The 13535-nt window shown below is 45.9% G+C and overlaps 3 protein-coding genes across 3 annotated transcripts; 2 read left to right on the forward strand and 1 right to left on the reverse strand.

The window, feature by feature from the left end:
- Positions 1 to 325: 325 nt before the first annotated feature.
- On the reverse strand, positions 326 to 3228 carry ACET3X_002106 (uncharacterized protein; the record flags this gene model as incomplete). The annotated part of the gene is made up of 4 exons (XM_069447473.1): positions 2817 to 3228; positions 1237 to 2762; positions 1120 to 1185; positions 326 to 1071 (listed from the first exon to the last, which is right to left on the reverse strand). Exons 2-4 carry the CDS (start codon positions 2006 to 2008, stop codon positions 326 to 328), a joined length of 1584 nt encoding a protein of 527 aa, XP_069312348.1. The 5' UTR covers positions 2009 to 2762; positions 2817 to 3228.
- Positions 3229 to 5044: 1816 nt separating this feature from the next.
- Positions 5045 to 7208, forward strand: ACET3X_002107 (uncharacterized protein; the record flags this gene model as incomplete). Its single annotated transcript, XM_069447474.1, has 2 exons — positions 5045 to 5347; positions 5409 to 7208. 2 exons carry the CDS (start codon positions 5045 to 5047, stop codon positions 7206 to 7208), a joined length of 2103 nt encoding a protein of 700 aa, XP_069312349.1.
- Positions 7209 to 7836: 628 nt separating this feature from the next.
- On the forward strand, positions 7837 to 9487 carry ACET3X_002108 (uncharacterized protein). The gene is made up of 3 exons (XM_069447475.1): positions 7837 to 8245; positions 8294 to 8672; positions 8722 to 9487. Exons 1-3 carry the CDS (start codon positions 7850 to 7852, stop codon positions 9291 to 9293), a joined length of 1347 nt encoding a protein of 448 aa, XP_069312350.1. The 5' UTR covers positions 7837 to 7849; the 3' UTR covers positions 9294 to 9487.
- Positions 9488 to 13535: the final 4048 nt, after the last annotated feature.

A 13535-nucleotide genomic window follows, 5' to 3' on the forward strand; every position in this document is an offset into this window, starting at 1 on the left:
TGTCTAAAACCTTCGTCAGTTCGGTTTTTTTGTAATGCTTTGATGTTTGCGCTGCGATGTAGGACGACAACGTCTTGAGATAGTGTGTCGTTGATTTGGGTAGCGTGGATCATGCCTGATTTGTTTTTTTTAAGTGATCGAATACGTAACAATTTCAAGAAGCAGACAGAGTCTCTAATCACGTTGGCAGAGAGCACTCATGCGACGAAGGGTTTCCAAAATTACATTTCATGCTCTAATTGATACATATGTTCGCACTAAGTGGCATATACGAACGGCACCTTTGAGGTCATACAGCGAAGTATCTCGTGCAGCCGGACGAAATCTACTCAGTACGTACCTGCACGCCAATGCCATGCACAACATACTTCAGGATATCCGCAAATACTGCGACCGTCATCACGCGCGTGCGCACCAATAACTGCTCGCCTATTCCCTTCGCTACGCTAGCGGTAAAGAACACAGGAGACAAGAACGTATCGCGCTCAAGGTCTAAAATCCAGTTCAGCTGGCGCAACACAACAGCGTACAATGTCAACATGATCGCCATCCTCCAGACAGTGAGCAGCAAGGTCTTCGGTCCTAGGAGTGACGCGCCAAGCAGGGTGACCGCGTAAAAAGCCATGATAGCAAGCTGGGCATTGCGTGCCAGTTGCGCACTAGTGATCTTGAGAGGGCCCATGGAGCTGGGTCCGTTGTGAGTCACAGCCTTGTTATCGCCAGTGATAGAAGTTCTCAACTTCGTTGCTTCTGCAAGACCGGCTGCGTCAATCTTGATCGTAACATGTATTGGTGGGTTGACCGTGGCATCGCCCTGATCGGCATGCGTGCGATCGTGTTCGACCAACGCTTCGGCAATCTTACTGGTGATGTACGCGCGAATTTTCTTGTTGAGAGAACTGTCGCCATCGAGGATGTTGGGTGCGAGAGAGTTGCAGTGGCTGCTACGTCCTTCGTTCTGCGATAGCATAGTGTCCGTGCCGTGCTTGTTGACAGGCTCGAGCAAAAGTGAAGTTTCCCTTTCTTCCATTGACCCGCTGGTTTCGATGGTTTTGATGGCGTCGATATCATCTGTGACATCGTTAGTAAGCCGGGAAAAGGAGGAGCGCGTTGGCTTACGGGGTTGTGCTGAGTAGCTTCTGTGACTGTCGATGCTATCATTTGTGCGCGAGCTGTTGTTCTTGTCTGACTGACTGTTAGCATGTCCATCTTGTAGTTCTTGGGAAGGTGACTGACTGTACGTAAGGTCTTGCGGAGGTAGATCCTCACCCATAGTCAACCCAGCCTTAGCAGTCTCTCCATCTGCATTCTCGCCGGGGTGTTGAGAAAGAACGCGCTTCATGGACTGGGTGAATGAACCTTGCTCTATGACTTGATGCTCATCCTTCAACTTCCCCAGTGTAGGCGCATCCGCGGAGCGCGTTGTTGGTTCACTATTGGATGAGCGCTTGCGTGCTGTACTGACGGTAGATTCAGCGTTCATATCGCGAGCCTCAAATTCAGTAGGCCGCTGGGAGCTCAACGAAGACCGCTCACTGGGCAGCAAGCGGACCTGTTGGAAACCGGGAGGCATGATCGGCGAGAGCAGCGGGCTGACTCTACCGGGCGGAGACAACTTCTCCAGGGTTGCAGGGCTTGACGATGCGCTGGAGCCGGGTCGGTGCTTGAAGATATCGCGGAAGCGATTCGACTTGCGATCAGTCTTTGGTGTCTTGTTAGCGGGGGCGCTTAGGCGAGCCATGTCGATGTCTTCTGCAGTGGTAATTTCGTGCTTGTGTGTCTTGTACGACATTCCTGGTGGGGAAAGATAATGCGTGTGCGTGGGGTTATGGGCGCTGTCGCAAACGATTAAGCGAAAATCGCAGGTGAAGGTGAGTTCGAAAGTGTCCACACACGTGGTAGCAATGAGAACGCTCCTGGAAGGAGGAAATGAAGCAATTATAACGAGATGCTCCACTTTGGGGCTGTGTATACAGTCCCGGCACTGTGCTTGCTTTAACGCAGCCATTCGATTGCTTGCGTGCACAATGATTCGAACGACGAACCTTAAAAATCAGGCGGAATGTGTACAGTGATGGAATGTGAATAGTCACAACGCAGGTGTTTCATTCCAAGCAAAGTGTCCTAGCTTCTTACCTGTTCGACCGCGCATCTGATCAACAAGTGGCCTGTCATCCTACGAGCTTACCCTTCCTCTTTACCCTACTGCAGCAAGTCCTTACAGCAAAGCACAGTGCGACGCGTGATCTATCGTTCATCGGAACCTTTCACGACGATGTACTATCGCTGTTGCGGGTGTTCGGCTTTACTGAGCCCGCCTTCACTGCGGTAGAAAAGAGTAGGCCTTTGCGCGGTGCGTCTTCGATCGCGTTCGCCGTATGTTGTGATGCGGCGTCGTGAATCGGCTCGTGATGGACACTCGATAGCTTCCAAGCATGCCAGCTACGAAGAGGCTCAACGAGCTACCGGATGTGACAGACGATGACAGGCAAAGCCGTCGTGTTTCATCCAATAATGTGTGCGCTCGAACCTGAGATCAGGTATTGATGGCAGCATCCGGCCATGCGAGCCCATTGGTAGTGGCTTCCGTTCCTCAACAGTCTGATACGTGATCATATCCTCTTCCTCGCTGCCCATGAGCAGAAGGCTCAGGCGCAAGGCCCTGCCCCGGGGTGTGTTGTTGACGATGAAAGGGTCGCGAAAGCGGTGGGAGGAGACCGAGAGGGCTTGACACATTGACGCAAGTCGTGTCCGCGCACAGCCTGCATTTCGATTCAGTGTCAGCTCTGAATTCTGTTATCATTGTGGCGTATTACCTGGATTATCCCACCCTCATGTCGGCAAAGCGTGTATCTCCAAATTCTTGAAGGATATAGAGGTGTGCGTCATCGGCTCGCAATAGGTCGCGACAAAGGACATGTTGCGGTCGGGCTGCCCGCCTTCTACCATGGCCGCCACGTGTCTTCAGCACACCAAAGATGTCACCATATCTTGATGAATAGCAAGTGGCGGAGCGTTGTATGGCCAGTTGTTATCATGTACAAGGCATTCTTTTGCGCTGTGCTACTGGAACATCTCCTGAGCTGACTTCGTCGTCGGCCCGGACTGTGTAATGGCATCGAATTGGAAGCCCTTGCAGTGCTCGACATTGTCGCTTGGGGCTCTAGTACGTAGACGAATCGCCGAGGCTCGTTCGCATGGTAACTAGGTAAAGTGACGTGGTTGAAGGTGACTCTGCGTTCCTGAGCGGCCCGACCCATGAACACGACGGCAGTCCCTGCGGCGGCTAGATCTTGGCATACATCAACCAATCAAACTACTCGACACCACCACAAGCGCAAAGGGACGAAGATCAACATCATCTGCAGCACATGATCGATGACGCTTACAACGTCGCGGCGCTTTGTCGATGCAGCTCTTTCTACACCGCCAAACTGGTTGTGTACAACTGTATTGCACCAATGATCCCAAGATTGAGGGTGTGAAGTATGCAGTGTCGGCTTCCTCCAGCAATCTGTGTATATCGGGCTATCTGCCGTGCGGGACGGCGGGGCATTTCTCAGCAGCTTGTCAGAGGTCAGGCCTTCCGTCTCGGCTAGCAGCTTCACCGCACTTTCGCGTCACAAAGAAGTCGGATCCTACCCTCACGATGAAGATGACTATCTGAATACCTGAACATGTGTTATATAGTCGTAACGCCAGCCTCACGAGCACAGCGACACGATCAAGGGCCACAAGAGCGTCGTGGAAAGGCTCCTGATCCACCATGTACCGCTGCAAAGCAATACGTAAGGAGGCAATGTTATCTCGAGGAAGGTCGCATGGACAGGTAGAATGAAGACACCATCAATAGGTTGCGGTGCAGTGGTGTGTGCACGTCTAGTCGGATGATGCGAGCATCGGCGTGCAGTACCCAGATATTTGCCTTTTTTTCACAGCTAACACGTCGCAACATCAACCCAAAGACTTACAAGCCATCACGCGGTAGAGGCAACTACCCTCACCAATAAACAAGTGTCGAACTTTAATTAATGCGAGCTTATCACTGATGGATGGTGGATGCAGACTTTGCATATGTAAGAGAAGGGCCTAGTTTCCACTTGCACGGCATTTCCTATCTAGGAAACCATTTCCGAGGGTGTCGAGCTGGAGTGTGCACACTGGCACGCTCTGGATTACGCTCCAATATACCTACACGGACTTTTACGTCATACAGTTGCGCCTCAATATCTCATTGATAGCACATCAATCCTGCAAAGGTTTATGCAGTCGTTATGCACAACATGCCCATTTACCCCTTTTGTCTCTAGTATCTTTTCCTGCAAGACATTTGCAGTCATGACAACGGGCTGGGAACTGATATGCACCTCTCCACTAATGCGCCTTGCCAGGTGAACATACGAACTTCTGAGTTGTGCCTCGACTTAGGCGTTGTAAGCCTTTTGGTACTGAACCATCTTAAGTTGAACTCAGGTGCGGTTCATAGAATCTACCGATTCGAATGCTCTACACATTTATGATCGAACACGTTGGGTGCTTAATAGTGATGATGCCTCACCACTGCCACCACTGACACTCGTCGTATAAGGCATTCTTCACCAACCGACATGTCCACACCCTTCGGTTAGACATCATGTGCAGGAAGATTGGTACCAGCAGCTGGGCATCCTGGAGTCGGTAACTACTCTTGGTGATCAGCCTATAGTGTCACAGTCGAGTGTCATCTGAGTTGAAATGTTCTTTTTCCGGGCTGCCAAATTTGAGCGCAAGCTGGATATAGGTGTGCGGAATCAATCAAGGCTAGTGTTCACACGGTTAGACTACAATCCCTTGCATCTGTGATGCTGTGATGATGCTGCATTGCATGACGCTTCTCGTATACCGGACTCTGAACCACCGCTTTATAGAGTCTCAGTATTCTATAAATTCATGTCGAACATCTTTACTGAAGTGCTTTGTTCATCCTCGATCTCTTATTCAATTCTTCTCAGCCACCAAGTCAGCTACCATTAGCGATTGTCTGGATTCACTCCTGACGAACACCATGTCCGATCAACCACCAAAGTCCAACAACACGAATGGGGGGCCTGCAACTGCAGCGACCGTCGAAAAGGGTCAGAATGGGCCAATTCTGCGCATTCCAGATTCCAAGCTGAAATCTCGAGAGGACCGTCTCGATTTCATCAAGTCCCAGTTGAGCGGGCAGTCTCTCAATACCACTGGTCGAGCCGCTCGTCTGCAAAAGCGTATGAAGAATGAGCCAGCCGGAGCTCTTCTTTACGGAGCGACTCTGCATGCTGCCGCCCGCCATGCTAGAGGATTGGAGCTTTCCCCGCTTGAAGACAAGGTAAGCTAACCACCAATCAAACAAACTTCTTTTGGGTCGCTTGTTTCTGACTTCTATTCAGCTCTTCAACATGTTGAAGCTGTTCGGTTCTGAAGATGATATCCATGAGTGTGGCAGAACCTACGAAAATGAAAAGCAGGAGAGGTCTACACACACTGGGGAATCCGTGATCCCCAACGCCATCCTGGACATCGACGTCACTACCTCCTACTCACGTGAAGACTACAAGCGTGATGCTGACGCCTATGTGAATCAGTTCATGACCGCACCAAACACTTATGTTCGCGTCGGCGATGCTCCGGAGGCTGACACAGCGGAAAACGGCGAAAAGAATAATTTCGCTGCCACCACAGGCACAGCCTTGACGTACTTCCTGGCGGAGGGCGAGAGCATTGATCGTCCGCCCGTCGACACTAGAGCTTCAACCAACGATTATGGAACCGAATACAGGGTTATGATGACCAAATTTCAATGTGTCGAAGAGTCCCATGAGTTCAGTGGAAGCGATGAGATATACTGGTCGATTTCGTCCAGTTCTGATTATGGATACCACTACACCTGGAAATCTCCAGTGTATGGTAGCGTGGATTCGGGCAAGACCAAGTCAATTGACGAGCGACTCTTCGAAGGACCCATGGGTAAGTATGCGGCCGCTACTATCGAAGTTTGGGAACACGATGACGACGGTGAGTCATGGATCGCTTCTCTGAGAAGAACCCTCCGTGAGATGGGAGTAGTGATTTTGGAGGCTTCACTTGAGGCAGCCGAGCTTAACGCGACAGCTGGGGCATATGGCGCAGCAGTGGGAGCGGCCTTACTCTTGGTTGATGCTTTGATAGGATGGTGGCTCAATCACGACGACTTCGTCGCGAAACACAAGATATGCTGGTCCCCGGCTAGGATGGAAGAGCTTGCCAAATCAGGACAAGAGGTTTCCGTCCTTTTCGACGGTGGGGGAGCAGGCCGCCACAGACTCTACTACAAAGTGCTTTACATGGCCAACAGTTTCCGCAGCAATGCAATGAGCGTTTGGACTCGGCATGGAACTTGGAGCTCGCATTCGACGATACCCGGTCCTCATACCCGACATTCTTCGTTGGTCGTTTTCAAAGGAAAGCTGTACGCGATTTTACAGCGGCAAGACGACTGGGTGCTGATGTATTCCGAATACTCCGACTCTTCGAAGAAGTGGCTGTGGCCGCGTGTAATCGAAGGAGTATACAGTCTTACATGGGATCACCCAAGGGCTGTGGAAGCCCATGGTGAGCTTTGGGTTGCTTTTACAGGCCTCGAACATGTTCCGCGCCTCATCCATACCAAGGGCGGTAACCTGAACAGTTGGGCGGCCGTTGTTACGGACAGCAACAAATTCGGTGCTTTGGCCAACAATGGCCCTGGTTTGGCCCTATACAGCGGCCATCTCGCCTACGGTATCCGCGAATCATCGCAGGACGTGTTCCTCATGCGCTGGTACAACCACCCCAACCCGGATTTCCATGCATGTGATATGCCCTGGGACCTCAGACCTTGGGCGCATAACGGCATCCAGATAGTAACGTTCCAGAATGACCTGTATTACTTCGCTGTCGCGAGTGACGGAGAACTCAAGTCGTACCGTCGGACCGCTTCTGGTACCTGCACCAAGCTACCGACCTACCCGGGGAAGACTGATGCCGTACCCGTTGTGACGGTTGTTGACGACCGCATTTACGTGATCTCAAGATCTGACGGACAATACGTGTCCAAGTGGTGGGATTGCAAGCAATGGGTTCCCGATGCAAAGTTTGGAAATCCGAAGTATTCCGGGGGAGGTATCCACTACAAGGGGCTCCAATATGCGACTGGCGCTAACTACGATTGAGGTTGCCTTGAAAGTTAGTAGCTAGTAGATGAACCACTGGATGCGAAGTGTGAAGGGGTTGAGAAGATTAAGTAGTCTCTACACCATCACCTCGCAGCTGATGCACCTACTGCTTCTCCTCTATATATTCTTACCTAAACTTTGCCTTGATTATCTACCTTTCTTAGAGACTAGTGACGTGTCTAGATAAGTCGTCTAGCTTGATCATGATGTGACCTTGTTCGGGCCGGTCCTTTATTAGAATCAGTAGACCGCAAACCATATACGACAAATCCTGTCCTTCTTACCAACCACAGGTTTGTATCGCAATGCGCTGAAGCCAAAGTTGAATTTTTTCCTTACACGTCGAAGACCGCGATCGATCGCTGCGCCTCTCTATGTTGATGCCGGCATCTAGTCTCCACGATATCGCTAGACTGGGGATCTAAGTTGATGTCTGAGTACAGTTCGTGCCAACCGCGTTGTCAAGAATGCCGCTTACTTGAGTGTTACCTAGGTAAGATTAACCCACAATGCTCCGGATCCTTCCGCTTAGCATCTGTAGCTGCTTGGCGCCAGCACGGTACTCAGTCGCGAAATCTGATTTCATGTTCTTTCAGCTCCTCATCTTGGAACGATCTAATACCTGAGGCGCGCGGAACATGGAGCCATCATTGCTGCTTTTCATTGCGGGCATCACCTCGGCGACTTTGGCCAATGCTGGAACCACGAACGCGAAAAGCCAAGCCTATGCGACAAAAGGCGCATCAGGGGCGGACCAAGTCGACTTCGCTGTAGACAATGCGCAGTTGGCTCAGAATCCCTTGAAGATGACTGCGATGCATCCAAGCGAGGCGGGTGACTCGCCCCGCCACCGACAAGAGAAGGTGCACCTGCTGAAGAGAATGGATAAGAAGAGCGGAAAATGGAGCACAAGCCATCCACGATACAGGCTTCTCGAAGCATTATGGGCATACACTAGATACCGCGAACGACACATGACTGAACTGGACCGATGGCGAAGTCTGTACAAAAGCGTTAGCAAGAAGCAGAAGAAGGTCAGCTGACCTTGAGCGTCGATCTGGCAGTCGCTGATGGTGTAACAGCTGTTGGAGAGGGTGACTGGTTACGAAAAGAAGCTGGATGAGATTGAGGAACTCATATACGTCAACGCGGCCGTCTCGAGAAGCATCGTTCGTTATGCGATGGATTTCTACGGTATCGACCAGGCGGAGTTAGACGAGCACATGAAGCAGGCTGAGAATGACAAGCGGCAATCGGACAAGTTCGCGACGGCGCAAACACTGAAGCATTACGTACGAGACTGGGCCGACGAAGGTCTCAAGGAGCGAAACGAGGCGTTTCCATGCATCTTGAGCACCTTGCGCGACATCAAAGCACAGTCGCTAGGGGACGCTTCTCTTAAGATACTGCTGCCAGGTGCTGGAGTTGGTCGGCTAGGCCATGATGTTGCTGATCTTGGAGGTGCATGAATTCCGACCTGTACAAGCAACGGTTGCTGACTATATGACAGGTTTTGAGGTGACGATCAACGAGTGGTCGATGTTCATGAACCTCGGCTATCGTTACATGGAGGCGCAGAAGAACGCGAATGCCATCACGATACATCCCTTTATCGATGCGATGTCACATCATGCGACAAGGGCTGATATGGCGCGAAGTGTCACGGTACCGAATATCGCCCCGAATCCTGGCGTCCTTCTCGTTGAGGGTGACTTCAACACCGCCTTTAATGATCAATCGGGCCACTACGACGTCATTGTCACCCACTTCTTCATCGATACGGCCCGCAACCTCATGGCTTACTTTGACACCATACAAAGACTGCTCAAGCCTGGCGGAAGATGGGTTAATTTTGGCCCACTTCTCTACGGCACCGGGCCTTTTGTGCAGCTGAGTCTGGAGGAGATTCTAGATATCGTTGAGGAGATGGGTTTTGAGTTTGAGGATCTGGGTGACCAGTGCGGCGAGCTGACGTTCGAGCACAAGAAGGTTCGGAGTACAGAAGCCGAGTACGGCTTCAACAGGAAGGCGCTGACTAGGTATGCGTACCTGGCACAAGTATGGATGGCCAGGAAGACTTGAAGTGGCGCGCCGGTTTGTATGGTCGCCTTTGAGTCTCCTGGTGGAGGCTTATCGTATGTGTGGCGCACTGGTAACCGGTTATGTACGGCAGACCGCGCAAAGTGGTATACGGCGATATAATGTACGGAGGACTCGAAAATAGCGTGCACCTTGTCAGAAATCACACACGATGCCAACGCGATCGCCGTCTCTCCCCTTTATATATCTTTTCGATCCAGTCCTTGACGTGGATCACTGCATCGTGGCCACAACAAACTGCTACATTCAGACGATTTTGCAAGGTGATTAGCTAATAATAGAAAAAAAAACAGCTTAGTAATTACAACGACCTTAGCACTGTTAGTAAGAAAAATAGAAAGTTATAGTAATATAATTATATTAAGTATACTATTAAAAGGCATCCTAATAGCTAGAAAAGCCTAGATTTCTACTACTAGAATATAAAAATAGGACTTCTAGGGGGTATTATTATAACTTTTAGCCTAAACTACTATACTATAACTCTATAACTAGCGCCTATAAACCTTAATTTCTTATCTAAGTAAATATATAGGCTAAAATAATAGTCTTAAGAGGGTCCTTAATTAAGTTAATCCTATTATAGATATACTAAATCTTAGTTTAAATAAACTATAAGGTATAAAAGTCTATAAAATATTAAAGATAGCTAAAAAGACTCTTATAAAGTCTTATAAATATACTTTTTAAAAGGTTAAGATATAGTATAGAAGTAGTAATAAGGTAATTTATCTTACTAAAAAGACTAAGAATAAACCTAATATAAGTAGGGTAAGTATATATAAGGTACTAGATTATAGTATTAAGTAAGTATATAAATATATTAAAAGGTTTCTTAAACTTTTTTATAGCTAACTTAGCTTTATTACTACTATTATATAGGTATTAGAGTATTATTATATAGGGGTTTACTATACTTCTCTAAGCTTAGTCTATACTAAGGTAAGATAGATATTAGTAATAGTCTATAAGGTAGCGTATAGAATAATTAGGTAGAAAAGAGTTATTATTATAACTAAGAGAATAATAATACTAATTCTATAAATAATAGAATAACTAGTTAATAATCTATATAAGAGATAAACTATTTAAGTTAACTATAATAAGTATAATAATAAGATCTAATATATTCTTATACCTATTACTATAGGGCCTACTATTAGTCTTTTAACTTACTATTACTAATAGTTATCTCTACTACTAATAGTTACTATTATATATATACCCTACTATTACTAATAGTAGTATCTTAGCGTAATAGTATAAGGGGTAGTTATAAGTAATAGTATTTACTTTATACTATAAGAGAATAGTAGGGGATAGCTTTAAATTCTAATAGTATACTAGGGAAAGTAATAATAATAATTCTTACTAGTCTTCCTATATATAAAGCGTAGGTTAAGAGTAAGTTCCTTATCTATAAAGATAATAAGAGAAGTAATTATATTAGGACCTTAGTGTTACACGGGGTTAGGCTATACTTCTCTAGGCTCGATCCGTACTAAGGCGAGGTAGACTAAAGCGGTAGTCCGTAAGGTATCGTATAGAATAATCAGGTGGAAAAGAGTTATCGTTGTAACTAAAGGATAAACAATACTAATTCTATAAACGATAGAATAACTAGTTGATAATCTGTGTAAGAGATGAACTATTTGAGTTGACTACAACGAGAGTAATAATAAAACCTTTCCATCCTTATATCTATTACACGGGGTTAGGCTATACTTCTCTAGGCTCAGTCCGTACTAAGGCGAGGTAGACTAAAGCGGTAGTCTGTGAGGTAATATAGGGAACAATTAGGTAGAAAAGAGTTATTATTATAACTAAAGGATAAATAATACTAATTCTATAAATAATAGAATAACTAGTTAATAATCTATATAAGAGATAAACTATTTAAGTTAACTATAACAAGAGTAATAATAAAACCTTTCTATCCTTATATCCTCGTTACCTTATCTATTGCTATTACTACTATCCTATTAGTTGTAGCCTTCTAAGGGATAGTTGTAATAGTTAACATCCTGTATCAACCTACTATCCTATCCTTAGCGGGATAGCTCTTCTTAGCAGGATGTCTATCACGTAATTAGCGCCCCACACTAGTTATTACCTTCTAACGTAGTTGCCTAATAGTCTCTTACTATGTGACCTGCATTAAGGAGAGATCCTTCTTGTTACCTTGTAATATTATCCCCCCCTTTTAGGCGTATTATCTTAATACCCTAGATTTTCGTTTTCCCGTGCCTAGCGTAGTAGTGGAGGCGGAGGTATAGGTATTCCTGTGGTGTCGTAACCTCTCCTCCTTCCTTTCCTTACTTCTCCTAACTATGCCTAAGGTTCAATCGTCCCGTCGCAACTGTCTACAGAGTTTAACCGCTAAGCGTCGTGCCCGCGCGACTTAAGTGTAAGAGTAGGGTCTTAAGATAACGTTTTATTATAAGCGCTGTAAGGAGAAGAACCTTTGTTGCTTTGTAGATACTGTAACTAGTTGTTGTGCCGGCTGTATTTCTGTAAAGGCTGAGTGTAGCCTGTTTGTTTCTAAGGAAGAGTAGGAGAAGGTTTAGGCTAAGAAGCGTAAGAAGAAACTTAAGATTACGTGTGCGGAAGAGCGTTAGGCCCTCGCAATAATGGAGACTGCCTGTCTCCGTCGTAAGCTCCTAGAGGTTAAGGCGCAAGAGCACTTATACGCTGATTGAGATCTTGCTATCCTAAATCTATAGGATTGGGCGAAAGAGTAAGCTGAGGGGAACCCTACCCCTAGTACGGACTTTTTACTAACCGAACTATCGCTACCCAGACTGTTAACTGACTTAGGCTAGTTACAGGTTAACGCCTCCTTTAATCCTTTTTCTGACTTCTTTTCTTCCCTTAAGGACCTAGTCCTCTCTTCTCTAGGTGTTTCTAATAGTACTTACGTACCTATAACTTACAGTTCGTTAAATTTTCCTTTAGTTCCTAAGTGTTCTAGCTCTCTAGCTATCCTAGCTACTTAACTAAGTATTTCTACTAACAACTAATTTTCTATAGGTCCCTAATTTCCTTAACCTTGTACTCGTCATCTTTAAGCTCTATATTAGTAGCTAGCTTAGCATCTAGAGGTGCTCTTTCTAGGAGTTTCTTATAAAAGACAGGGTAGATACGTATGCCTAGTAGGAGTTAGAGTTTATAATTTACATTACCTATTTCTTCTAGAACTTTGAATAGTCCTACTTAGAGGTTATCTAGTTTCTTGCTTAGTCGCTTAGTTTTCAAGTTCTATCGTAACAGGAAAACTTTGTCCCCCTTCTTAAAGGTTAGTCCCTTAATCCTTTACTTATTAGCCGCTTTAGCTGTTGTAAGGTTCCTGTAAGCTATATTCTTACTTAATTTGTCGTGCAGTTCTCGCATCAAGCGGGCTTTATTATCTGCACCTACTGCGATACTCTCTATATCTTTTAGATCTTAATAAGTAATCGGCTTATATCCGTAGTTCGTATAGTATAGCGAGTACTTAGTCGTCACAGACCTAGTACTATTGTAGGCTAATTATGCTATTAGTAAGAGTTTAACCTAATTATCTTACAGCTTATTAGCGTACATCCTTAGATACTATTCTAGTGTCTAGTTCGTTTGTTCCGTCTAGCCATCTATTTTAGGGTAGAAGCTAGTCGATAGCTTCTTCTTCACACCTAACTTTACTAGGAATATGTTCTAATACTTAGACGTAAACAGTTTATTACAATTAGTAATAAACTCTTTAGGTATCCTATACTCTAACATTAGTGCCTTACTAACCTTATACGCGTATTCTTCTACCGTAATAGTTTCTTCTATAGGCACAAACTTTACTCCTTTCGTGTAACGACACACAATAACTAGGACTATATCGCATAATCTTCTGGATCCTAGTTCTAACGACTTCAGGAGCTTTACTATAAAGTCTATTATTACGCTGCTCTATAGTCTTATTAGTGGTAGTAAGGGTTGTAACAGGCTATAGGGCTTATATCTTTTAGGTTTATTCTAGTAATAAGCTAAACAGTTACCTAAGACGTCCTATACCTTCACTTATAAGCGTAGTATTGTAAACACCTTTAATAGTCGCCTAACCATTTCTTCTAGTAATGTATATCTATACTCTAGGGACTCATACAGTTCCTTAATAAGACTTAATCTTATGTATAGGGGTACATATATTCAATCGCTTCGAATTATATCTTAGTACTCTCACTCGTCTTATAA

This window comes from Alternaria dauci, chromosome 1, assembly GCF_042100115.1.
Source record: "Alternaria dauci strain A2016 chromosome 1, whole genome shotgun sequence".
NCBI classification, from domain to species: Eukaryota; Fungi; Ascomycota; class Dothideomycetes; order Pleosporales; family Pleosporaceae; genus Alternaria; species Alternaria dauci.

Coding starts and splice junctions, on each gene's coding strand:
- ACET3X_002108 (XM_069447475.1), top strand. CDS start 7,850: ATGGAGCCATCATTGCTGCTTTTCATTGCGGGCATCACCTCGGCGACT. Junction 8,246..8,293: donor TTAGCAAGAAGCAGAAGAAG/GTCAGCTGACCT, acceptor ATGGTGTAACAG/CTGTTGGAGAGGGTGACTGG. Junction 8,673..8,721: donor TGATGTTGCTGATCTTGGAG/GTGCATGAATTC, acceptor ACTATATGACAG/GTTTTGAGGTGACGATCAAC.